The 24,942-nt window shown below is 43.4% G+C and overlaps 1 protein-coding gene and 1 long non-coding RNA gene across 5 annotated transcripts in view; one reads left to right on the forward strand and one right to left on the reverse strand.

The window, feature by feature from the left end:
- NCEH1 (neutral cholesterol ester hydrolase 1) lies at positions 1-18,548 on the forward strand. Its single transcript, XM_038145908.1, has 5 exons — positions 1-275; positions 8,806-9,034; positions 10,915-10,984; positions 12,943-13,114; positions 14,482-18,548. The coding sequence occupies exons 1-5, from the start codon at positions 138-140 to the stop codon at positions 15,097-15,099; spliced, it is 1,227 nt and encodes a 408-aa protein (XP_038001836.1). The 5' UTR covers positions 1-137; the 3' UTR covers positions 15,100-18,548.
- The window catches only part of LOC119704533, a 26,267-nt gene continuing 16,609 nt past the window's right edge, over positions 15,285-24,942 (reverse strand). For all 4 annotated transcript variants that reach the window (XR_005257994.1, XR_005257992.1, XR_005257993.1 and 1 more), the window contains 3 exons: positions 22,359-22,462; positions 20,602-20,666; positions 15,285-19,762 (listed from right to left, as the gene is read on the reverse strand). This is a non-coding gene — a long non-coding RNA (uncharacterized LOC119704533). The remainder of the gene's footprint in view (positions 19,763-20,601; positions 20,667-22,358; positions 22,463-24,942) is intronic.

Genomic DNA, 24,942 nt, shown 5'->3' on the forward strand with positions numbered 1-24,942 from the left:
GGCTCGGCTCGGGCCGGGCACACGGCCGGCGGCCCGGGAGGAAGCGCCGGGACTTCCTCCGGGGGAGGCCGGCCCGGGGGCGGTGCGCGCCCCGCGGGGAGCGCGGCGAGGCGGCCGCACACGGCGCGGAGGAGGCGATGCGGGCCGCCTGGGTGCTGCTGCCGGCGCTGGCCGCCCTGTCCGCCTACTATGTGTACCTGCCGCTGCCCGGCGCCGTGTCCGACCCCTGGAAGCTGATGCTGCTGGATGCCACCTTCCGGGCGGTGCAGCAGACGGTAAGGCGGCCCCGGCACCCCGGCTCTGGGGAGGCGGGCGGACAAACCCCGCACCGGTACCGGAGGCGGTCGGAGGCGCGGTAACGGTGCCGGCCCGGGGCATCCGCGCAGCGGGAGCGGCCCCCGCACAGCCCTCCCGGCCCGGCCCCCCGGGGCTGCCTTGTGGCTGGAGCCGAGCGGGAGTGCCCGGCTTATCGGGCGTCGGTGGCATCGCGTGTGCGGCGGGCCGGAGGTGCGGCCGGTCCCGCAGCAGCGGGCGGTCCCTCCTGCAGGAGGAGAAGCGGGCTCGTGTCCCTCTGTAACGCGCTGGCTCCGCGGCGACAGCGGCAGTGCCGCGCGGGACAGCCCCGGGTGTCGCCCCTGTCCGTCCGTCCGTCCATCCGTCCGTCCGGCGAGAGCCGCTCGGAACCGCCGGCTGCCCCCGCTGCCCGGGGCTCCCGGCACAGCCTCCCCGCCTGCGGCTCGCTCCTCTGTGCGAATTGCCGGCTCGTGGTCAGGAAAAAAGAATTAGTGGGTTTTAATCTGATCCCTGTGCCTTAGGGAAAGAGGACATATGATGCTCTTTCGAATATTAAACTGTCTTGATTTGGAGTCTTATTACTAAAGAAAACTCTCTGAATGCTTGTTTTTTGTCACAGAGCAGTTGTCACTTCAAGATTTCTTTCTTATTTTCTGCCAGTGTTTTTATGCTGACATGAGACAGAACAGAGATGTCAAATTTTCTGATAATGACTTCATCTGTGAAGTTTGTTTTCTTCTAATATTATCCAGTCTTTCACAAGGACTGATCAGTCATAGACAGGACTCATGTAAGGCACGGTGTATGTGAAAATTGAAAGTTGTTTTGGTTTAAATTTCAGTTTACTGGATTGTTTTGAAATGTGCAAAAGTTTGTATTTTGAGTAGATGATCCCTTCAAAAAGGGATTAAATGAGGTAGTGGACAGAGGGCTCATAAATGGGCTAGGTGGGAATGTACCTGCTACGTTCTTAATGCAATAATGGTGGGTCATGGGAAGCATGAGGACAGTGAACCCCATAGTGTCCAAACTTGTATATTCTGCCTGAATAGCTTCTCTGGTTGTCACCTTCGGAGATAGAGGCTGGGATTAAATGGATCACTCATCTGATTCCCTGGGACATCTTATGGTGCAATTCTATAGCTGAATCAAAGCATGCCTCTAGGTTGAAATGATAAAACCTGTTTGCTGTGCAGATAAAACCTAGTCCCTTGTATGTCCTCCTGTGATGGGGAAATGATGCAATACAATAGCTTAAATTCTGCAGTAAAATCTACGGCTTGACATTCACTTGCTCCATGTTTTTAACTCAAGTGACTGAACTTGAGTGCAGGTGCTCAGCTTGCCCAAATTCATCGGTAAGTAGGGACATCAGGGCCATGATGCCTGCATAGCATGCTGCCTGCAAAACACAGTTTGTCCAGGAACACCTGAATCAGGTTTGTCCAGGTTTGTCCAGGAACACCTGAATCAAGGCCAGAACCTCTGGCTCAAGGAGACCTAACTTTAGAAAATGGTATGACTGTGGCTATTTATATGTATATTGCTGCTGCCTCAGCTACACAGCCAGTTTGTTTTTGTGGTGTGTTGGGTGTAGGTGCATTCTGGTGCCTCTAGCTTGGAGGCTGAGGAGTATCTCTTTTGAGATACTCTAGAGGTCATAATCCCAGGAGGAGCTGGCAGGACAAAGCCTGGTGAGTGCCAGCTGGAGCAGGCTGGTGGCAAGACTGAGGTGCCCACATCTGCCCCACTCTCTGGGCCAGGAAAGACTATGTTAGGAGAAGGTGATCATTTTTTAGTTGTTTACATTTCTGGCCTTAGAAATAAAAACTTCAATAGTGAGAAAAACTACCAAGCAAGTAACAGTTCCTGTAACATCACTTGCAAAACAAAGGGACAAGTGAGTTTTACCCAGAAGCTTGAAGGAGGTGAGTTGTTAGAGGTGCCCCAGTCACACAACCAGTGAGCCTTGGGGCCTTGGTTTCTGGAGAGGAAGAGAAGGTGCTTTCCAAGGGTTCAGAAGTCTTTCTAACACTGAGGCAGCACAGTCAGGAATAAATGACTGTTATTAGGAAGGAACTCTAGTGAACCAAAGGTAGGACTGTAAAAGTTAAGCTTATGTATTTACTTTGTTAGGCAGCTTTCATGTATATATATATATATAAAATAAAGTGTATGTCCTTTTCTAGAGGTCAGCTTCCTCTTTCTTTCTCTATCAGCTATTTCAAGGCCAAATGGTTTAACATTTCTCTCAGTGGGACTGCTGAACTTTCACCCACTTCTGAATGTATTTCAGCTTGCTGTTTATTACTTTGCCTTATAGGTCTGATAGCCGACAGAAATACCTTTCTAATTTTAAAGTCTCTGAAATGTGTTTTTTTCCCACAAACATCACATGCTTCAAATAAATTAATTGTCTTTTGCTTATTTTGAAATGGATTTGTCAAGACTCTGATGATTAAGTGTGACTATTTCTTGTTAGGGATAATGTGTTTATTTGCTCAGTGCATTAATTATCACTGTGACTAAAACGTAGTAGGGCTGTCACTGGCTTCTAGTGTACTAATGATAAGGTTTTTACATTTGCATGTAGAGTTTTGTCCCAGGCAGCTATAAATTTCTTTACAAGCTTGGGACTGAGTCAGTGTCCTGGCTCACTGTGAGAATCCAGCAAACATTCAAGTATAATCAGGTGGTTTAAAATGTGTGTAATGTTTATAGGGCAGTTTATTTAAGCAGTTTTCAAAACATACTACAGAAGGGAACTGATACTGCTAAAGTATCAGTTTAAGTCTTAAACTGGGGGGAACAGAGGTGGGAAGAGCTGGAGTGCTTAAATGAGGTCACAAAAATTCCAGTGAAGAAGCTGAAAACTGGGATGATTTTCCAGAGCCTTGTTCCTGTGCCCTCTCTAATGCCCTGTGCTGCTCTGGAAAGAAAACAGAGAAACTGAGACTTTAATGATATTAATGAATTGATGTGAAAATGCTTACCTAAGAAAGGGTAATTTGCCCATCACCTGTCTCAAAATGGAGCATGGTAACATTTTTACATGAAACTAATATAACACAATTTGAGATTAGATATTAAAAACTTGTATGCATCCATATATATACAGGTACATCAGAGCTCAGCTTCACTGAAATTTGGGAAGCCACAGAAAGTTAATTACAGGATTGAGCCATAGATTTAACCATAGTCATTTTTTTCAGTTGGTGTCTATTTACAAGTGTCTAGAGCAGCAGCTCGTAATTCTGCTGTAACAGCAGTATTGATAACAGGCATTTTGACTTCTTCCTCTAACCACTCTCCCTTAGAAGAGGAAAGAGAGCAGCACATGTTTATTCAAGTCTTTTGAAATAAGTTATTTCTGAACACCACTGTCAAGACACTTGCTATTCTGGTGCATGGCAAGGAAAGAGGAATTTTTTTGGAACTGGGACAGCTGTTTGCACAGGTTTGGAAGGATAAATGGGTTGGCACAGAGGCCATCAGATGGATGTATATGGAAGAAAGCAGGCAGCTGTACAGGGCAGAAAACTTCATCAGCCAAGTGTTTCCTTTGGGCTTCTTCTCCACTCACTTTTGGAATAAAATCAGCCATGGGATATCAACATTCAGGAGTAAAGAAAACAGTTGTATTTCTTTCTAACATTTTAATTTCTCTCTACCCACATATTTCAGAGTGTGTGACTTCTGGACAGGTGTAAGTCATATTGTAGGCAGTGCAGTAAGTTGTTGCTGGTTCTGGATGCAAGAACAGTCTTAGAACTGATTTATGGTAAAACAGGTTTTTAGTTATGGAAGGCAGGTCTCACAGCACTGGCACCTGAGCAGAAACTGAACCACACTGTAAGTCCTGCTTGCAGGAACAGGCAACTTATGTTGTTATAAAAGCAGATCATCATGGTTGAATAGGTACGTGAGCAAAATCTTACATTAAAATATAATTAGATCGTGTTTCTAATTAATAAACTGGAAAAACAGTCTTCCTGGTTTCTTTTTAGTTCGAAAGGAAATTCGTAAAACTAAGAGCACTTGTGTTTGAAAATTGTCTTATCTAATAGTATTAAAAAGACATGTTCTTTATTGGGCAACAAGACACTTGCATTGAGAAATCTTTTTGTAAAATCACCCTTAAACAGGGTAAATTGCCCAAGATGCACCCAAAGCCATCTGTTCCACACAGAGCTAAATGTGGAAATGATCGTGTTTATTTTTCACTAACCTGTTACTGGCTACAGACATTGTCGTTGGCATTTTGGCCTGTAATGTTTATAGAAGTGTCCTTTTCAAAGCAATGCCAGGATTGACCATAACGTCTGTGTCTTTTAAGGTAGGGAGTTGAGTTTTAGACAGCTCAGCCTTGCAGTTCCAGCATCATTACTCAGTTGAGTCATGAGTGAGATTTGGCTGGCTCCCAAGTAGTGCTGGATGTAAAAAGAGCCCTAGCTGTTTGCCCAGTTCCTGATCCCCCCAAAGCCTGGCAGGTCGGTGCAAGGCCTTGGCTGTGCCCGCTGGGAGGGCACTGGAGGCAGCAGCTGATGGCTCTGGAGGGTGGTGCCTTTGTGTGCTGCAAGCGCCACCTGACCTGTCGCAATAATTCCGTGGCTAAAGGGCACAGCCAGGGTTAGCCCAGGAAGTCATCTGAGGACGGAGAGTCCCAGTGTGCTGAGTGGAGTTAGAGGTTACTGGACATTTGCAACAAAAACTTTTGGGTTACTTTTTTGCAATAGAGAACACATGATGACAATGGAATTCAAGTCCTCGAGGGATGTGAGTTTCTTCATTAAATTATTAGCTGAGGAGCCAGTAAAAGAATCCAGATATTGGTGGTTAAAGGTGAAGTAATGGTGCCTCACTGGTGCAGTACTTTGTTCATTCTGCCCTGACTCCTTTCTTCATTTACTGAAAAATTTCCCCTACATCAGTTAAATCTTTCAGTACCTGGCACCCCATATCACAGAGTTTACCAGAAGGAAAGTGTCAGTCTTGAACAGTTCAGTCCCCTGGGAGTGCCTGCACAGTCCTTACCTTAAAATCTCAGTCATGGGAATGTCCTGGCAAAATAAAAGGAGATTTTGCTGTAGTGAAAAAATTTGCAGCTGTGACCCAGAGCGAGCAATGTGCTATGCCTGTAGCTGGCACGGCAGTTCTGGGCCAGTTGCCCACAGGCTTTTTATTTTTATACTATCTCCTCTTTCTTTCCTGTAGTCTCTTTACTTCCCCTTTTCCTTATGTTTTCTCTTCCTTTTGCTAGCTTTTAGTATTACAGCACTGTCTGCTCTCCCTTTTCACCAGAGAACTTCTCTTCTCTTCTCTTCTCTTCTCTTCTCTTCTCTTCTCTTCTCTTCTCTTCTCTCTCCATATCCATACATACACATAACCCCCAAATATATCGAAGTGTCACATTTGATAACCTGCAGCATCCTTGCAGGTTGTAACTGGAAGGATGCTAAAAACCACAGTTACCAGCAAAGATCAAACCCATTATTGCTCACATGAGGTGAGCAGTTCCAGCTTTATCCCAGATTCAGGGCGATCCAGCCTCTGCCAAAAGGTTCCAGCCCTTTTGGGGTTTGGGGTCCCATCCTTTTTCCTGCTCCTCTTTCCTGCCTTGGGCTATCAGTAAGGTGGTGACATGACTGAAGTTTAGTGTTTCTGTGGCTCTGCTGGGTTTGTATTGAACTGGTGCAGCAAGATCATGCTCTGAGCCTTCCAGGGGCACCATAGGAAAGGTGCCAGGGAAGAATGGGCATCAAGATGGGCAGGGCTGTCCTTTGACTGGCAAGGTACTCCTGGAGGAGAGTTGGCCAACCACATCTTCTGCCAGGAGTATTAGTACAAACTGCTAAGATAGGGATAGGTATTTTTTAATATTTAGAGAGAGGAAAAGAAGACATTTATTTGTGGAACTTTGTACAAGACTGGCTCTTTGCCAGCAAAAAGTGCAATCCTGATGCCTTGTAAATAACAAGCCAATAGGCTGATGAGGCAAATTGACTAACAAAGAATCTATCTGATAAAGGCTTGGCAAAAAAACTGCCCTTGCCCGATAAATAATTAGGACTGTTACCTTTGTGCACTGATGTGGAAAGCATCTCTTCCAGGTTTATGGATTCTTGGAAAGCACGGTCTATTCTAGGAGAAATAGGCATGAAAGAGCATGGTAGGCTGCAGATTGCCAGGGTGCTCTGTGGTTTGAAGAACAGGGCAAAACACTTCTTGGTAAATACCCCTAACTAGGCTTGAAAACAAAACATTCCTGATGGCAGGGAGCATGGGGTAATCTTGTCTACAGAGAATGCAAACTAAAGTGGGAGAAAACAAAAACGGGATGTCTATTGCAGCACAGTCAGGCTAAATAAAATCTACAAAAACATTCTTTTCTTGAGCAGTATTTCTAAGACTGCTTCGCAGTGGTTACCTCCCCTGGGAACTTCCACAGGGCACAGAGAGGATCAGACCTTCATGTGGTAACATCAGTGGCAGCCAAACAAGTTGTGTGCCAGATTATTAATAGATGTATTGCTCTTCAGATTTCTAACTAGTCCTGGGGTTTCCTGTGGGAATTTTAAGTAATGGTGGGAGAAAAACATGGGCTGAAACTTGGAGATGCAAATAGCCTTGTGAGTTCAGCATTTCTTCCTGCCAGGCGGATATTTTGTGTTTCTTCTCCCAGAGAAAAGACTTGCTGTATGAAGAAATGATGTCCCATCCAAAAAGCAGCAAACATTTTAAAATTTGGATTCCTACCAAACCATCTCAGCAGGGTGATATTAGCCCAAGTTAAAGCAAGAAAAGAAAATAATTATTTTTTTAATTCTTGTTTTGGAAATGGATTCCTCTCCCAGGTCACATAACAGCCCGTTGTATTTGGTGTAAATTCTGGGGGAGTTTTTAAATATCAAACTTGTCTTTTTTCTACAGCAGTCTGCAGTGAGAGCTGTGCAGGGCCTTTCCTGTACAGAACCTGGATGAAAGCAAATACTTCAAATTTTTTAACATTCAAACTAATTAGGGCAGAGAAAAAAATTACATGTAAGAGATTGTGGATGTAAGATCTTCTTTGGAAAAGAGGATGCTGAGTGCTTCAAAGCTTGCTTTTATTCTGGAGGGGGGTGTGTGCAGATTTTGTACAGATTAAACTGGCAGCTATCTGTTCTTCAGAGGGTGAATGTGGTTAGACCAGTACCTGCGTGACCCTGCTCACTCTGTGTCAGCATCTTGAATTCTTTGTAGCAGGTTGCACTGCACTAGTGGGACTGGCAGAATTCACACTGCAAAGTGGGCGTGTGTAGAAAAGCCCTATACAACAGGAAACCTCTTCTTGTTCCAAGTATTTGGTACGTGGACATAAAATAAAAGGTCCCAGCTGACAGTTTTCCTAGTGGTAGTGTTCCTACAGGTATATGTTAAATATATGTGTTAATTTTATCTCCCAACTCCATTGCCTTGACTGAGAAAGTCGAACAAAAGGCTTCGCTGGTTATCCAGTTTCTGAGCTCCAAGGGCAAAAACCTCCACTACTTTTCCTTTCAAATGGTCACTCTGGACACTGTAGTCCCTGTGGTCCTTTGGCTGCCCTTTTGCCATCCCTGGTGCACCATCCAGGGCATGGGAACAGGTATGCACTGCAAATAGTGAGCAGGTCATGTGTGGGGAGCAGGTCATGACCATTTCAGAGTGGAGCAGTGCCTTGAATCCCAGTAGTGTTTGCTAAGAGAAACAGGTTTCTACTCAAGTCAGAACAAAATTTTAAAAATAAACATGAAAATAAAAGTTCTGAATAGCTGAAGGGGGTAAATTTTGTCTCCTTCTACCATAAGGAGACAGAAGGATCAGATCATTCTTCAATTTCATAGTGTTTTAATCATGTAAAAAAGTAACACACTTGAGTCTCTGGGTTTGGAAAAAAGTGTCATTAACCTACTGTTGTTCTTGACTAGGGTTTCAGATCCTTCCCAGTTCTGCAGGTAAACAAAGGACAAGCCAAAAAACACCATTATGTTCCTTTAAGACTATTCCTGTTTCCAAATTTCTTTGCAGTCCTTGGGAACTTTTCTTAATTTGGAAGTAGAAGACTTACGCTTTGCAGTGGAACAAGAGAAATAATCTGCATTTTTGATACTTTTCCACCAAAAAACATCGCCGGTGTAGTATTGCCCTCTGCTGGCACCAGTCTGAGGAGCCTCATAGGTCCCCTAGTGGAACATGAAGGTTGTTCCCTTCCAAGGTGTCTTTCAGAGGATCTGAGTGTTCGTTCATGGCTGTGATCCACAAAGTGCTCATAGTTTAATTTTATTTTTCCACAGAAAATCTTCTATGGGCAGCGTTTTGTTTTAATACAGCTTTAAAAACATCAGAGGTTCTTGATAAAATTTAATTTTCCAGTAAATATTGTAAGAATCATGTAGGACCTGCCCTTTGAATGCAATTGTATTACACATCAATGTGATAGTGTATGATATGCTCTGAAGTAACAGAAATTTCTTCTTTTCCCCCCACTAGTGTCACCTGATTCACTATCTGAGACTCAGCCATCACTTGATAGTTCTGAATTATTTGATTTGCACCTTTGACAAGCTGAAGTCTGTCTCCTCTGAAGACATTAAAATCACGGATGCTGTTTTTGATGGCGTGGAAGTGAGAGTGTTTGAACCTCCTGCCGAGGGAGATGAAAGCCTCAAGCGCAGCGTTGTTTACATCCACGGAGGGGGCTGGGCCTTGGCAAGTGCAAGTAGGTGTCTGCCAGTAATTAAAAAGGATTTCAGTCTGCTTTTCTCCTAGCAGGAAAAGCCAAAAGCTCTTTTTCCTGCCAGGAAGGGCAGTTTTGCTAAGATGTACCTGAATTCAGTAGTGACTGTCTCCTCTGGTGGATCAAGTCTAAGGAGAGAGGGAGAGCAAAATCATGAACACACAGCAGAAGTGCATATCTTACCTGCATGTGAGCCATAAAAGAACTAAAAGGTTAATTTTATTACATCCTAAGAGGGAAAAATAGCTTATTGATTAAATTTCTGTGATGCATGGGTGGGCTGCTTGGGCCAGTCCCTCACTTTCTGAGGTAATGTGCAAAAGTCAGTTCTTGGTGATCAGGTTCCAGTGGCTACATGTAAAGAAATTATGTGGGTTTGCCCTATTTTCAGAGAATAATTAGCAGAAGGCTGAGCTGATCCACACTGCATGCAACAGCCTTGCTAATGTTTGGTTCTTAAATAACACCTACCTGGGAATACACACTGCTGAGCACAGACAGGAGGAGTGTGAGGGAAACAGGCAGAGGTTGGTTCCTCTGTGGGTTACTCCTTAGGGACTACGACCACCACTAGCATAATTACCATGAAATTTAATGGTGTTTACTCCATTAACTTGGAAACAACAAACATTATCAGGAGAAGTGAGGTACAGCTATAGGCAGTGATAAGGTAACCACTGATTGCTTCCACATTGTACAGGAGGAAAACAGCCTTGGGAGACAAAGGGCTTGTGGCTCCTGTGGCTGCTCTGAGATCCAAATCTGAGAAGAGTCTTCTCCCTTTTCCTTCCCCATTGTTCCCATGACATCCTGAAGTCATAAAGCCCTGATTCTACAGCTTCCTCTACAGCAAAAGAACATCAGTGGATTTTTACAAAATGATACGAAACACAGATTGTACTGATTGCATTTGGACTCTGCATGTACAAGTCATTTAGACCATGATTTGAGTGAGATTTAGGTTCCTAAGTAACTTTAAAATGTGGCCTTCACATGCCTTTGGAAATTCCAGTCTCTTTGTCCTGTAGCAGTTATCCTCTTCCTGCAGAGGAATTGTGCTTTGAGATGGATTTTCTTAGACTTGCCTAAAGGATATTTGTTAACCTCCTGCCTGCATCATTTGTTCTGTAATAGTTTGCATATGACTCTTGTTCTGCAGAAGTTTATATTAAATTGCTGCACTTTGTCAGGATGATTATAGCTTGGCTTTGTCAGATGTATCCCTGAGTCCAAGGTGCAGAAGTTAATGACAGGATTGCTACACCTAAATATTAACTTCTAAGACTGGATACTTTGGAAAATGTTTCGTGTCCTAGTATATTTTATAGTACTGGGAACCAATAATTAAGTAACTGGAAAGGAACAAAATTAATCAGTCCTCTGATAAATAGGATAGCTGTGATTAATCCTCCCTTAAATGAGTAGCTCAGCTGACATTAATAGGGCAACTCACTTGAATTAAAGCAATGCATGCTATAATAAAATGAACCACAGGCAGTGACTCATACAGCAGTAACCCTCCCTGGATGTAAATGCCCCCAAACCACTGGGTGCCTTAGATTTTGGCCAACTGAGAAAATTGTGATAGGTGAGGGATATGACATGTCTGAAGTCACCAAGAAACAGATGAGGAAAGAGGCATTAGACTGCAGGATTCTGAAATTCTGATGGATCAGTTCCTTCTGCTGTAGTATGGATTTGGCACTTGAGCAGTTGTGGGCTGATCTCATTTATCATTTACTTTAGTAGTAAAATCTGATGGATTTTATCTATGTGATAGCTGTATGTTTTCTGAGAAGGCTTAATGACAGCTTTGTGACTATTGACTCACATGTCCCTAACACCATGTCCTTCTCTTCCAGGAACAAGCCTTTACAACAATCTCTGCAGAATCATGGCTGAATCTCTGAACGCTGTTGTTGTCTCTGTTGAGTGAGTAATCTAAAACTGATCAAGTAGTTTTAAGGTATTAGAAATCTGTAACATAGTTCTTTTAGCTTCTCTTTCCATAGTGGCTTCTCTATAAGGCTGTAACTTGGACAGTAATTTTCTGTACCAGCCTGATACCTTTATCCTTTTAAAATCAAAACAAATTGGAGTGGTATCAGAAATTCATTTGGTTTTCTAATTATTTTAGAATACACTGTGAGGTCTGGCAGTTTCCTGCTGCTCTTGCAATCTCCCACTGCTCCAGTCCTCTCTTTTAAGCTTTGTGCTTCCCTCAAGAGCAGAAGACTGCCAGACAACAGAGAAGCAGGGCTGCTTTTTTAACATGTTGAACAATTCCAAGGCAAACAAACCTCTTGATTAGCTAACTGCATTACCTAGATGACTCCAGCCTGATTGGTACTGTTCCCATCTTTATTGTCAACTTCAGTGTTTTCTTTTTTAAACCCAACAACTTGATAAAATTACTCAAGTTTACCACCTGCAGTTCATTACATACCAAGCTTTGGGATCTAATTGCAACTTAATTATATGGAGTTGATGTTACTAATTTAATGCTTATTATAGTGTACTTAAAAGAGTTGGGGGGTTGGTTTATTTTTTCTTACTGTTTTTATTTTTTCTTACTGTTTTTATTATTAGAAACAAGGAAAACTACAAAAGCAGCTGTTGGTTATTCCAGACAAGCAGCAATCACAATATTGAAAAATTCCGTATTATTCCTTTTCTGATTTATGCTGGTATCATTCTCGCTATTGCTCTGAGTTACTATTACCTCTTCTCCTTAATCATAACATCCTTCAGTCAAGGGGTGTGTATTCAATTAGCCAAGTCTAATTGGATTCCTCGTTGGTCTAATTGCACATCTCACTTTCACAATCTAGGCACAGTTTGCTGTTACACTGTTTTGCAAGGAGCTCCCAAAGGACACCCTCAGATTCCTGTATATACAAGATATAGATTGCTCTCTGACAGCAGGTCACAATTGGAGCTTGAAAGTTGTAATCTTAAGTTAAAAATTTATTCTGCATATGAAACTTCTTTAGCTTACACTCTAAAGATGTTTTGAGTCAGAGAACTGAATTTTGGTCGGCTAGGCTCTAGTGAGAAAGTGTAAAATCTGTAGTTTGAAAAGCTGAAAACTTTGCTTTGTACCATAAGGCCCAGTAACAACTCTTGGATGTCAAATTATTCAGTAAATACAAATAGATTTCTCCTGCACTGTTATTTAGAAGCTGAGGAAGCCTCATGTGTGGGATTCGGCTGCTGGCTCTTCCTGGCAGACTGTTTGCTCTCTCTGTGCCTCCATCCCCCACCTGCCCAATGGGTGTATTTCTGCTCCTCTCCTTGATACAGGAGAGGAATTATTGTAGTCTGTTGCATTGGAGAAAATTGGCATTACTTAGTTTCTTGGTTATTGTTCATTTCATGGCACAGAGGGATAGCAAGGTTTATTCTCTCCTGACATCAGTAAAAATTTGGGAAGCAGAAGTGCTTAGGTGTTTGGCTCAGCCAAACAGGAGCATGTTGGGCGTGTATGATTTACTCATCCTCATACTTGTTAAGGTGGGAATTTGGATCAAAACCAGGCAGGGTGAAATGACTCCCTTGCCAAGGGTGTCTTAACTATTGATTTTTATAATGCATGATGAAATCCTCCATTGTAAATTCTAGGAAAGTGCTGCACAATTTTACACTATCTTGGTATTATTCATGTCTAGTAGGTTCATTTTAATCTTTCCAAATTAAAACATTAATTATAAGATTAAGTCTTAAATACGTATTACATACCTTCTTCTTCTTCTGTACTATTTATCCTAATGAAATACTTATTTCCAGTAAGGGTTATCTGATATCACCTGTAAATCCTAAAGGAGAGGTACAGTAACAGCAGTATAATAAGACAGAGCTAAGAATTGTTTCTCATCCCTTTCCTTTTGCAGATACAGGCTGGTGCCAGAGGTGTGCTTCCCTGAGCAGTACCATGATGCTCTTCGTGCAACAAAGCATTTCCTGCAGCCTGATGTCTTAGCTGAGTATTCAGTGGACCCCAGTCGAATTGCAATCTCTGGGGACAGTGCAGGAGGGAATTTGGCAGCTGCTGTGTGCCAGCAGGTAACATGCACTGAGTGTTCTGTATTGCACAGCCCAGAGAGGCTGGCAGGGTCTTTGTGCTGCACCATCACAAGGTGATGTGCCACGCCTGAAAACAGAATGGTAGAAAGCCAGAATCTGTTAATTTTCCTTCTGTAAAGTGACTCAGTCACTGTATGAATCACACAGGTTGTGATGTGTTGTTACAGTCACAAGTTGTTATGGACCAGAGTTTAAAAGCAAGTAGCTAAATGGCTTTTTTTAACCTATTTTGCTGGTGAACTCCTTGTTTTTCCAAGTAGGCATAATTTCTCATTATGGTTGCCTATTTCTAGATAATTGTCTCTGGAAATATGCTTTTATTTCTTTCAAATACAAATGAAGGACAAAATATACAGTAAATGGAGCTTAATTCTTCTGTTAAATTGTCTTCCTGTAGCATTTTGCAATTTTAAGGAAATTTCTTTTGTTCATCTGCAGTTTAAATGTAATCTGAATTTTATCTAGTAAAGAGTTTAAAGGAGACCTGAGGCAAGTAATATTTTTCATGGTTGAATGAAATATTATTATTACTAACTTATTTCCATAACCATTAGTGATAAGAAAGCAGATACCATGTCCAGACAACTAATTATCATGACAACCTTGCAATATTGAATTAGGGTGGAAAAATTAATAAGAGACAATTACAATAAAAGCTTCAATATTGAGGACTGATAAACATGATAGTGCCACGTTTTGGAAAGAGCATTCCTAATTCGATTTCCTGATGCATAATTCTTTTTAAATCAGATGAGATACGATAGGGCACTTGTTATCGTGTGTTGGAGATGAAACAAAGGGTTTGCTGACTGTTGCAGTAAGTTATTCAGGGAGCACCAAATTTGTAATTGGTAGACTTAAATCAAATGCAGGTCGAGTCAAACACTGGGAGGTGCTTATGCACCAGGTGAGCCTTTGCTAGTAGAAATTGTGGATGCCAGCAAACTGCATTGGCTGAAATAAACCAATTAGAACAATTCATGGAAGAAAAATCCATAGAAAGCTCTTAATAGCAAGAGTAGCTCCTTTGATTCAGGAAATCCTGCTGTTGCCACTTGTTCAAATGCCACTTGACACGTTTTTTTTCTTCTTGCTCCCTTCAATGACATCAAACTGATGTCACTGATTTCTGCTGGGAATGGGATGCTGAATCTGCTTGAATGGCCACCTTACGAGAGGAGAAAAAGATCAGGCCGCTAATACTTCAGTCAAAACACGCACATTACTTGTATAAGAGCAGAATTCACTCTAAAACTGTCAAATGAATGTCTGCTTTCCAAAAGTTCCACATTGATACATGATTATCTTCTTTATAATCTTAATTCTGTCCCATGTTTTTCGCACAGCTTAGCAAAGATGAGGATTTGACTGTCAGACCGAAACTGCAGGCCTTGATTTATCCAGTCCTCCAGGCGTTTGACTTCAACACGCCCTCCTACCAGCAGAACATGAACATGCCCGTGCTTCCTCGCTACGTCATGATCAACTACTGGATCGATTACATCAACGGCAACTACGACCTGGCTCACGAGCTGCTCGTCAACAACCACACCGCGCTCAACGTGGGCCGGGCTCTCTCCTTCCGCTCGCGCCTCAACTGGACCTCCCTGCTGCCTCCCTCCTTCAAGAAGAACTACAAGCCCGTGGTGCAGACCACGGGCACGGCGGCCATCGTGGAGCGGCTGCCGGCGCTGCTGGACGTGCGGGCGGTGCCGCTGCTGGCGGACGACGCCACGCTGGCGCGGCAGCCGCGCACCTACGTGCTGACCTGCGAGAACGACGTGCTGCGCGACGACGGCGCCATGTACGCCACGCGCCTGGAGCGCGCCGGCGTGCCCGTCACCCTCGACCACTTCCACGACTGCTTCCACGGCTGCATGATCTTCACCGTGTGGCCCACGGATTTCTCGGCCGGCGTGCAGACCAGGAACAGCTACATCAAGTGGCTGGATGAGAACCTGTGAAGGGAGGGCCCCCCCCGGGCCAGAAGGCGCAGGGTGGGTGCGTGGCTGCGCTGTCTGTTCTGGCAGAAGAGCAAGCAATCAAGAAGTGCACTTTTCTGAATTCTGACTTCACTGTTCGGCTGCAGATCACTAACTGCAGCATTTTCTAGCTCCATTGGCCTTGCCCAGTAAAGAATTTTGAGAAGTTTTTTTTTTTTTTTCAAACCAGTCTTTTTTCCACTTTCTCCCAGATGACTACTGCCAAACATAAACACGTGTTGAGCAGGGAGATCAGGATTCCTGCGGGATTCTTGCCTGGCTGCAACTTTCAAGCTTTGACTCTTAATTAGGTACAAAGGTCCTGGCTTTGAAGTGATGTGAGATAAATCCTAAGATCTACATCTACTTCTGAATATGTAAAAAACGTGAGCTAGTTTACAGCAGTGTTAAGTATCTGATGTCACAGTGAGAACCTTGGGCAGCAGGGCCATGAATTTGAATGACAAACACGGATTTAAGTGTTGGCTTTTTGCCATAGACAAACAGCTCATTTAAATTTTTTATAATAGTCTTTGAAAAAGCTCTTCTAGGCAGTTAAAACGATGCTAGTCTCTTAGCCAAACCTGTAATTCAGCTTTGGAATTTGGTCTTTACCACCTTTTAATAAATATATTTTTAAAAGGTACAGGACTAAATATATTTTCAATTCGAGTCTGATAGCATACACACAAATAGGTAAGATAAAATATTATGTGTAGCAGCAGAATCCAGGTTTCCTGTGTTAGTGACCTTCAAAGCTGACTACTTATTTGGCAAAGAATGTGACTTCACCTGTGTTTAAAGCCTCAGTTGTACAACCTCCTTACAGAAAATACTGACCTTACTACAAATAGTCTGCTGTGTGGTTTGCACTAATGTTTGTAATTAATAGTAGAAGTTTTTGTTCATTGACTTTTCTTTTGTGTTTGTTGTTTTTATTGTATTTCCTGCTTCGTGAAAGGAGGAAAGCAAGCAAATACAAGTGGGCTCCAGTCTGTACAGAAGATTTAATTCTGAGCTTTGCAGCTGAGCTTTGTCTGTCTTGTAGACTGCTGTAGGTAAGATGATCTCGCTACTGGGCAGCAAAGCTGTGCAGTTTGAGCCAGCCTGTAAAGTTCAGACAGGCAGGACAGGGGAGAGAAACCACTTTGTGACTGCCTATTGTCCAGGCTGCTCACAGCTTGCAGAAATGAAGGTGGTGTCAAAAGCCCGTAGACACAGAGGAGAGAGTGGGAGATTAAATTCTTCCTCAGCTTTACCACAGACTTCCTGTGGGTCCCCAGGAGAACAAAGTCATCTCCTTACACCCCACTTCTGCAAGGGAGGCAGTAATTTCCTACCTCACAACGGAGCTGTGAAGCTGAATTCTCAGGCGTGGGTGAAGCACACGGATGGGAATGTGACTGCAGGCACTCAGCAGCTCCCATGGCTTTTGGCTTCACATCCTTCTCCAAGAGCTGGCTCAGAGCAGCCTGTCCCACATCAGGGATGCTGCTGGGGTCCTGCTGGGCAGTTTGATTCCCTCTGTCCTGGTTCAGGAACCCTAAGGTGAGGCTTCTTAGCCCTTGGAGGCTATTTCATTAAAGCATTCCTTATAGCAGGATTCTGAAAAGTTCTTCAAAAAGCTCCATCAGGTTCTGGTAGATCAAACTGCCTTCTGACATTTAAAATACATATAGAGTAGTCCCCTTTCACTGGGATTTAAATTAAATAGGAGAATGGCTTTGCTGAATCACTGCTTCCTGGAAACACCAGGTTGTTAACGTGGCTGTGTGTATTAAGAAAAACCATTAACGAGACAAGGCCTGGATGTCAGCTCAGTCATGCAGGCCAAAACTCATTCCCAGCATAGTTCACACAGAGATCACAAGGCAAAGCTTTTTCAGTAGTGGTCCAGATTCTTCTTCCATTGCATTTACAAAGACTTGGTGGAATTAGAGCAACCAAGTGACAATCTGAATCAGAATAAATTTTGATCAAGAAACCCAATTAACACTGCAGAGGAATTCAAACTTCTTATCTGGATTTAAACCCTTTCCTCCTTTTCCCCATAAACACAACTTCATAGATTGTATGCTTTGAACAGACAGCAACCAAAGTTATATCCATTCAAAAAACAAGTTACTAATCTGCCCCAGAGTCCTTTCCCTTTATATGGAGATAGCTACATTTACCTGATCTTAAACTATGACTAAAATAGTAAAAAAAAAAAAAAATCACTATACTGAGTTATAACAACCGTCTTCTTGTATTTCCCACTTAAAGAGTAAACCCATGTCAGAAAAGATAAAATTTATATCTACTCATTGTCATTAGTATAATATATAGATATACTATGATTATATATCATAGTATAACTGTGGTACTGGAAGAACACTGTTAATATTCCTATAAATCTTATAATAATTAGCTTTCCTGAGAGCTTTCTGCAAAGCTTTAGCTCAGCATTTGTTTATAGCTAAGTTATAAATATCTGTTACGAATCTAAAATATAATTGCTGCTGGTTTTTTAACTGAAATGGAGAGCTGGAATATATATACACACATATATATATATTCCTGGAGTTGGTTGTAAATTTCCTTCATGCACTGAAGCACATTGAAGTCTTGGCACAAGAAATAAGTAAGTTTATAACTGGAGTGAACGTGTTTACGAAGCCGTCAGCAGCCTGGTGCGATGGCCGAGACCTCAGCACCACGAGGATGTGATGCACACTGTTAACTACTTCTGTCAAAGCATCTGGCCTGCTTTGATCTTGCAGCCATGTGGTTTAATACCTGACAGCTGCAGAGATACCTGAGGCATCCTACAACATGCAAAAAAAAGAGGTCTGAGTTCCAGCTCTAAAAAGACCTTTAGTGCACAGCCGCACAAGGCACTGATCAAATTCGGTGTAACCCTTGAACTGAGTTAATCCCAACCCAGCTTTCCTCCTCCTGTGCTTTGGTCTCCTTCGCATGCAGTTTCCATGTCCCAAATTGAAAGTTTAGGGTTGTTTCCAGCTGTGTTGCTAGAAGCTTCTAGGAACTGACTCAGGGTTACAGAAAGCAGATGCCCGGTAGCAAGGGATTAAGATTAATCCGTGGTACAGCACCTGGATTTGTTCCTGTGTTTTCATACATGCCCAGGTGTTTCCTTGGGTTCATCGTGCACCTTCATCCCTTGGTTATTTCACAAAGCAGTTTAAGGCATGATGTAGGATCAGAGCAAGTGTTTGTAGCAATATTTCACCCGTGCATGGGTCTTTTCAGAGAAGGTGTTCAATAAATTTGTTTTCTTATCATGATCTTGGCTTTTGTAGGTAGCTTTTCTTCCCCTTCTACAATTAGACTCTATCCCTCTATTGCAAAATATCTTGTTCCTGATGGCTATCAAAGCATTCAGATGACAGCTTAAAAAAAAAAAAAAAGCAAAATCATCTTGCACAACAGAATCTACATTCATTCTTATCCTGCTTTCACAGAACTACAGAATTAACTAGTTTCATAGAACTAACTTTCCTGAGAACTCTATTAGTGAGTCCCCAGTATTTTGGCTAATATTTGCAGGAATAGATGGAGATTTTGTGTCCCTAGCTGAGGACCTCTTAAAGGATGGGTATTCAACATTTCTGGAAGCCTAGACCTCTTTCAAGAGGTTTCATGATGCTTAAGAATCACAAATAAGTTGAATTTCATAACCTTCATCTAAGTATTTGCATTCCCAGTCAAAGCAGAAAGGCCATTGTGAGTTTTAACACTTACAAACTAAATAGAAATACTTAATCTTTAAAACATTATTTTGTAGTATTTGGGCCTCTATATTTTTAATCTCTTACCAAACTTTACTAGAAACTTTTAAAAATAAAAATATTGGAAGCAAGTAAACTTGAGTTAAACCTTTTAAGCTGCTATGATCTGTAACAATGATATTGTTAAAAAATTCCAATACCAGCTGATTTAATGTTCTCATATTTATGATGTTCAAAAGCCCAACATACAAGATATTTGATGTGAATGCATTCAATACCTTATGCATGAGTGGTTTTTGCTTTCTGTCCCAGAGCAGGGGAAAGATTTGTAAGATCTCATTACCAAGTGTAATTTGAGATGTGCTATCAAAATGAAGAACAAATAAATAAAGTGAAATATACCTGCGATTTATTTTATTTTTCCCAGGACCACTGGTTTTGTATTTCTGAGCATTTCCAGTCTGATTTTTGATTGTTTTCAAGGCAGGAGACTTCTGTGTGTCCGTGGGCTGTGAGGGTCACCTCCTTGTACTTCATTTCTGCCAAATGGTTAATGGTGACCACATGTGCTGGTGCTGAAGAGTGGACAAACCTGCACTGCTGCTGTTGTTCTTCAAGATAAACAGCAGAACTCACATTCTCCATTCTGATGTATAAACACATTTTTATGTGTCTGCAGGTTATGTGCATGTTTGAAATTTGGTTTAACCAGCAAAAGTCCAGGTTCCTTTTTTATTAATGTTTGTCTTCCTTTCACATTCTTTTTTTTCTGACCTGCAATCCATTTTCTGCCCTTGCTCTCTCATTTATTGGTCATAGCAGCATTGCTTTTGAAATATCCTAATGTGGGGGGGGTTTCCCATTTTGTCCAGCAGTCTCCTGTGCCTTTTATAGGATACAAAGCTTTTCTCCTGCTAAAAAAAAAAAAAAAAAAAAAAAAAAAAAAAAAAAAAAAAAAAAAAAAAAGTGGTGGGGAAAAATGCTTCAAAGGACTTACAACCCTATTTTTTAAGCCAGCAAGAGTCATACTCCTGCTTGCATGAAATTGAACGCATGAAAAACAGTCTGGGCCACATAAAACATTTAAACATTTTTTTCCAGTGATGTTTTCTCAGATGTCATAAAACATCTGACTGTGCAGGGCTTGGCAAGGCAAGGCAGTGCCTCTGTCAGCTGAGTGAGGCTGTGACACATCCCCTGCCTGGCTGCTGCTGGGGCTGGCTGTCCCTGTGCCCTATTTTCCACCTCCCACCCTCAGTGGAACAGCAGCGAGTGCCCCATGGGGCTGTGCCTGACCCAGGTGTGCCTGACACAGCTGGATCCCAAAATCCTTCTCCTGCATCCCGCCTGCCTGGGTTCTGCTCCTTGCCTCACACCTAGAAAACTCTTGGAGCTGGGCCATGTTTTATTTTGTTAATCCTCAGGGGAGACACACGTTGCCTCCTCGCTCTTACTTCCAGTTTTTCTGGCACTAAGCCAATGGCATTTACTTATTTTATAAATGTCATCTAAATAGCTGGCAGCACATCATTAATATAAGACTAAATTCATGCCTAATGTAAATCTGATACTTTTCCCAAATTATTTTCTACAGAATTTTAAAGCGTTTATCAACTATTCAGCAGGAACACAGGCAAAATAAAACCAAGAAAAGCAACCCTGCAATGGCTTCTTAAAAGCTGTTTTTACAGACAAAATATTTTAAATAACTTTTTCTAAATTTTATGAAATGTAGAGAACACTGAATACTTACATTACAACAACTATTCATTTCTGAAGCAGAATCTCAAACCCCAACACTTCCCATCATAAGACAGTCTAGGGGTATAGGAGAGGCAAAATTTGTTGAAGGAGAGAGTAAATTTTATATTAAGAGACCTAAATCAGCAATAATAATTGGTGTTATAGAGAAGTCCCTCTCCCACAAACGCTGGGCCAGTGTCAGGACAGGTGCAGTACACTCAGTGCCATTGAGAGGTGGGATTCAGGCTGTGGTGAAGGAATAAAGGGAATTCTTCCTGTTAACCTAGGAATTTCACAAAAATCTGACTCCACTCTGAGGTTTTCAGATTTGCAGTACAGCCAGCAGAGGGAGCGTTTAAAGCAAAGCCTGGTGCAGAAATTTCTAAAACCACACTCAGACAGGAAGTGTTATTGTGGGAAGTGCACCAGAACGTTTGGGGCAGCCCAGCCGTGACTTGTGAATTCAAGCACGGACAAGGCACGAGAGTCATGCCAAGGGGGAATTACTCAGAGTTCTTCCAGAAAAAAAAAAGAAAACCGCCAAAACAAAAATAAAATAAAATAAAACCTAAAACCCAAACAAACAAGCACCTCATAACCATTCCATCCCAGGGATACCCCATCCCTGGAAGTGTCCAAGGCCAGGCTGGACATGGCTTTGAGAAACCTGATCCAGTGGAGGGTGTCCCTGCCCATGGCAGGGGGTGGATCGAGATGAGCTCCAACCCAAACATTCTGTGGTTCCTCAGCATGACTCACTCAGCCCTTGGCAGGCTCTGGGGGTGTTTTTCAGGTGATCTGGCCTTTATTTCAGACCCTGGGACCCGCTGGGGTGTGTGCGCTGACCCGGGTTCGCTGCAGCTGCCCGAGCATGTCTGCAGGGCCAGAAGGGCAAGGGAGTGCACCCAGGGGAAATCTCTGCTCTGTGCATGCCCATGGAGAGCTGGATTTTCAGGGCTATCTCCATTGCCTGCTCAGACATCTGTCTGTGCCATGAGGGCTGCATGGAGGCATAAGCAGCATCTCCAAAAACCTACAGAGAGCTGTGAGTCTCCCTGGAAATGGTGCAGGGTTTAATACCTGAAGAAGTGGGGCTATTCCTGCCCTTGTGCTGTGGCATCTCTGCTCTTTTAAGGGTGCAAAAGGCAACTCATTGAAAGAAAAAAGGCAATTTTTACAGCCCTTGTACCCCCTGCTCCTGATGCTGGGAGGAGATGACCTTTCCAAGAGCCCCACTGGCAAAGCAGCCCTGACTCTCTGCTCTGGGGCCTGTGGGAGCCAGGGTTCCATGGCACAGCCAGCAGCTGGGGTGTGGGTTATTGGAGTTATTTGGGGTTATTGGGCTATCCACGAGTTACCTTTGGTGTTTCTCACACCCAGCCCCGTGCACGTGCTCCATGCTGCCTCAGCAGCCATCGCATCCTCTGCCTCAAACGCGCTGTGGGTTAGGGAGCACTGCACCCCAGAGCAGCTCAGCAAAGCAGCTGTGCACATGTAGTGTGACTCCATCTATTTATAAGGGGTTTTTTCCTCCCCAAAAAATCCTATGCTGAGGAGCATGCAAAGGCAGGAGTCAGACGTGCGTCCTCATCTCCCTGTGCAGCTGGAGAGGCTCAGCCTGAGGGGTCAGGGCCTGCACCCCTTTTGGAGCACTGGGGCTCCAAAAACCCCTCCAAAACTCCCAATTTTCTTTTGAATTCCTATTTTTCATCACAAGTTCCCCTGCACAAGTGCAACAGAACTTCCCAGGCTTTCCAAATACCATACCATTGCAAATCCTGGTTCTGGTGGTCTGTGTGGGCAGTCAAGGGGGGGAAGATGCCCCTTGTTATTTCACAGTCACAGCAATGCCCTGGAGGCACAGTCTCAGCCTGGATTTGAGCACAAAGAACCAACTCAGTTTTAGTTGTTTAGTTCGGGTCCTGTATGATCTGCTGAAATACCAGGCGGTTAATCAGAGATCAGATACTGTGCATTTGTATTTCATGTTCAACCCCAGAGTGGTGGCCTACAGACAGGACATCAGGAATGCAAGGAGTCTCTTTGGACACATGCACAGATTTAACTGGGTGTTGGCCAACTCCACAGTAGAATTATGAAAAATCAAAGATGAGGGTAAAAATGTGAGAAAGGCCTGTGGAATTACAGGTCTCACCATGAGTGACATGGTGAAGCTGGTGAAACAGAGCTTTCAGCCTGAGCCAATGTACATTTTTCAGCACACTCTCAAAAACTACTTGCTGTAAATTATACTTGTGCAATATATACACACACATATATACATTTAAATTGTCATAGTACAAACCTAGTACCACTTCATTAAGGATTATAGGCTGGCTCTAGATTTATAATGGTCCTTTTAGTCAGGCTGAAATTATGATATTGGCATGAATTTGGGCTCAGGCCTTTTGTTTTTTCAAGTGTCATCATCCTGGCCTCTTGGGCTGGTGATTTTCTCACTTGAGTTTCCAAGGGAGTATCCGAGTTTAAGCAAGATCTAAACAAGTGTGCTGAGCTGTCACCTGGGGGCAGATTCATACATTTACTTCATCAGCCACTCATGCAATCTTTGGGCCTTCACTCCAAAAAATGCAAATCCCAATTCTAACTTGCTCTTAGTGTCACTTTGAAATGCAACTTTAGCTTGAGTGGTGTTTATTTTTATCCTGCCACCTCTCCTGCTCAGAGCAGTATCTCCTGAGCTGTAGAAAGCCGTTTGCTGTTTGCATGTTAGTGCAGCAGAGCCAACCCAGCTGGGTGCTCTTCTCCCTGAAACTTCCTCAACGGGCTTGTTTGCTAAGCTGCAGTGGGTTAAGGGCAGCAGGCTTCACTCAGCACCTCTTTGTCCCAGCTGACAGCAGTCACCGCACTGTTCTTGTAAACATCCAACAACTCCCCTTGACCCAGACTCATTTCCCAAAGCTGGAGCTGGGAGCAAAACCAACTATCTTTCCTCTTCCAAATCAATCAGGGCACAGGAATCGTTAAAAGCTAATCTGTGCCAGGACCCATAATGAAATGCTGAAGTCATTTATTTTCCAGATGAATAACAAGTTAAAGCAGAAGGTGAATTTCCTGTTAATACTTCATCCTTGCCCAAAGGGCTGTCTCAAGAACCAGGGGATCTTTACTGGGTGGGAAGGAGGGCATCAAGCCTGGGGGGAAGAGAGTTTAAAAAGCAACCAAGCAAGGGCTGAAGATCAGCTGGGTTAAACTTTTGTGTTTCCACCAGGCCTGGGAGCAGGAGCTCTCCCATGGGCAGGGGTGGCTGTTGGATGCAGGTGGGGAAGGGAAATTCCACCCCTTGTGTCACTGTCACTTCCCCAACATCTGGACACGGGCCAGCTCTTCAGACACCATCGAGGCCAAACAATGGAGGCATTTCCTTGTTCAGGCTTGCAGGAGGAGATTGTGAATTTAGTCAGAAATGGTTTGGGAGCCTGGGGAGCCCCTTTGGTGTTGGGATTCACTACCCCAGCGCTCAGCCACGGGGGTTGCATACAATCCATAGGATCTCTATCTCCTGTGCAAGGCATTGCAGAATGCAGCAGTTCACCACGGTGTCAGCAGTGTTTATTCAGGAAAAGATTTTAGGACACAAACACAGCAGCAGCCAGTGGGCTGGCACCAGGGCTGGCCTTGCTCTAACTGAGCAGATTTGCTCTTTTCTTCCCTGACAAGGCTCCTACAGCACCAAGCTGCTGCAGGCTTGGGAGCATGGAGAATCCTCTGAAAATATTGCATTCCTCACAGCTGAGGAGACCTAGCTATTCATTAAGGAAGAAATGAGGTGACTGACATATTGTCATTTTAGGACCTTAACAACAGTCTGCTGAACCCAACAGAGAGACTGACGTTATCCTGAGGAGCTCTGGGACCACAGCTGGCAGAGAGGGAACTCCAAGAGCCCAACAGCAGGAGCTGCTGCCCCAGCCAGAGGGGTCTGTGGGCATCAAGCTGTGTCAGTGAGGTTTGAATAGGGATACACCGAACTCAGATCAGAAAACTTCTGCCCATTTCATTTGTAGCTGCTTCAACTAATGTGCAGGTGAAGGAACCCCTGACACCAGAGCAAGGAGAGCAGTGACTGGCACAAACAAAGGGGGTGAAAGTGGGCATTTACCTTACTTTCCTGAATAGGCAAACTGCAAGACACATAGGTAGGGTCAAAAGTTTTAGAGCTGGTGCTTTCCACAGTATCAGTAAAATACTTAGCCAAGGAGGGAAAAACACTGCTGCTTATCTGCTCCACCCCTCCACTCAGCTTGTTTCCTTTTCCCTTAAATGTTTGAAAATAAATGAGCCAGTGTGGTTTCAGCAGAGTGCTTCAAATATTAAACAATCTGCTGCT

This window comes from Motacilla alba, chromosome 9, assembly GCF_015832195.1.
Source record: "Motacilla alba alba isolate MOTALB_02 chromosome 9, Motacilla_alba_V1.0_pri, whole genome shotgun sequence".
NCBI lineage: Eukaryota > Metazoa > Chordata > Aves > Passeriformes > Motacillidae > Motacilla > Motacilla alba.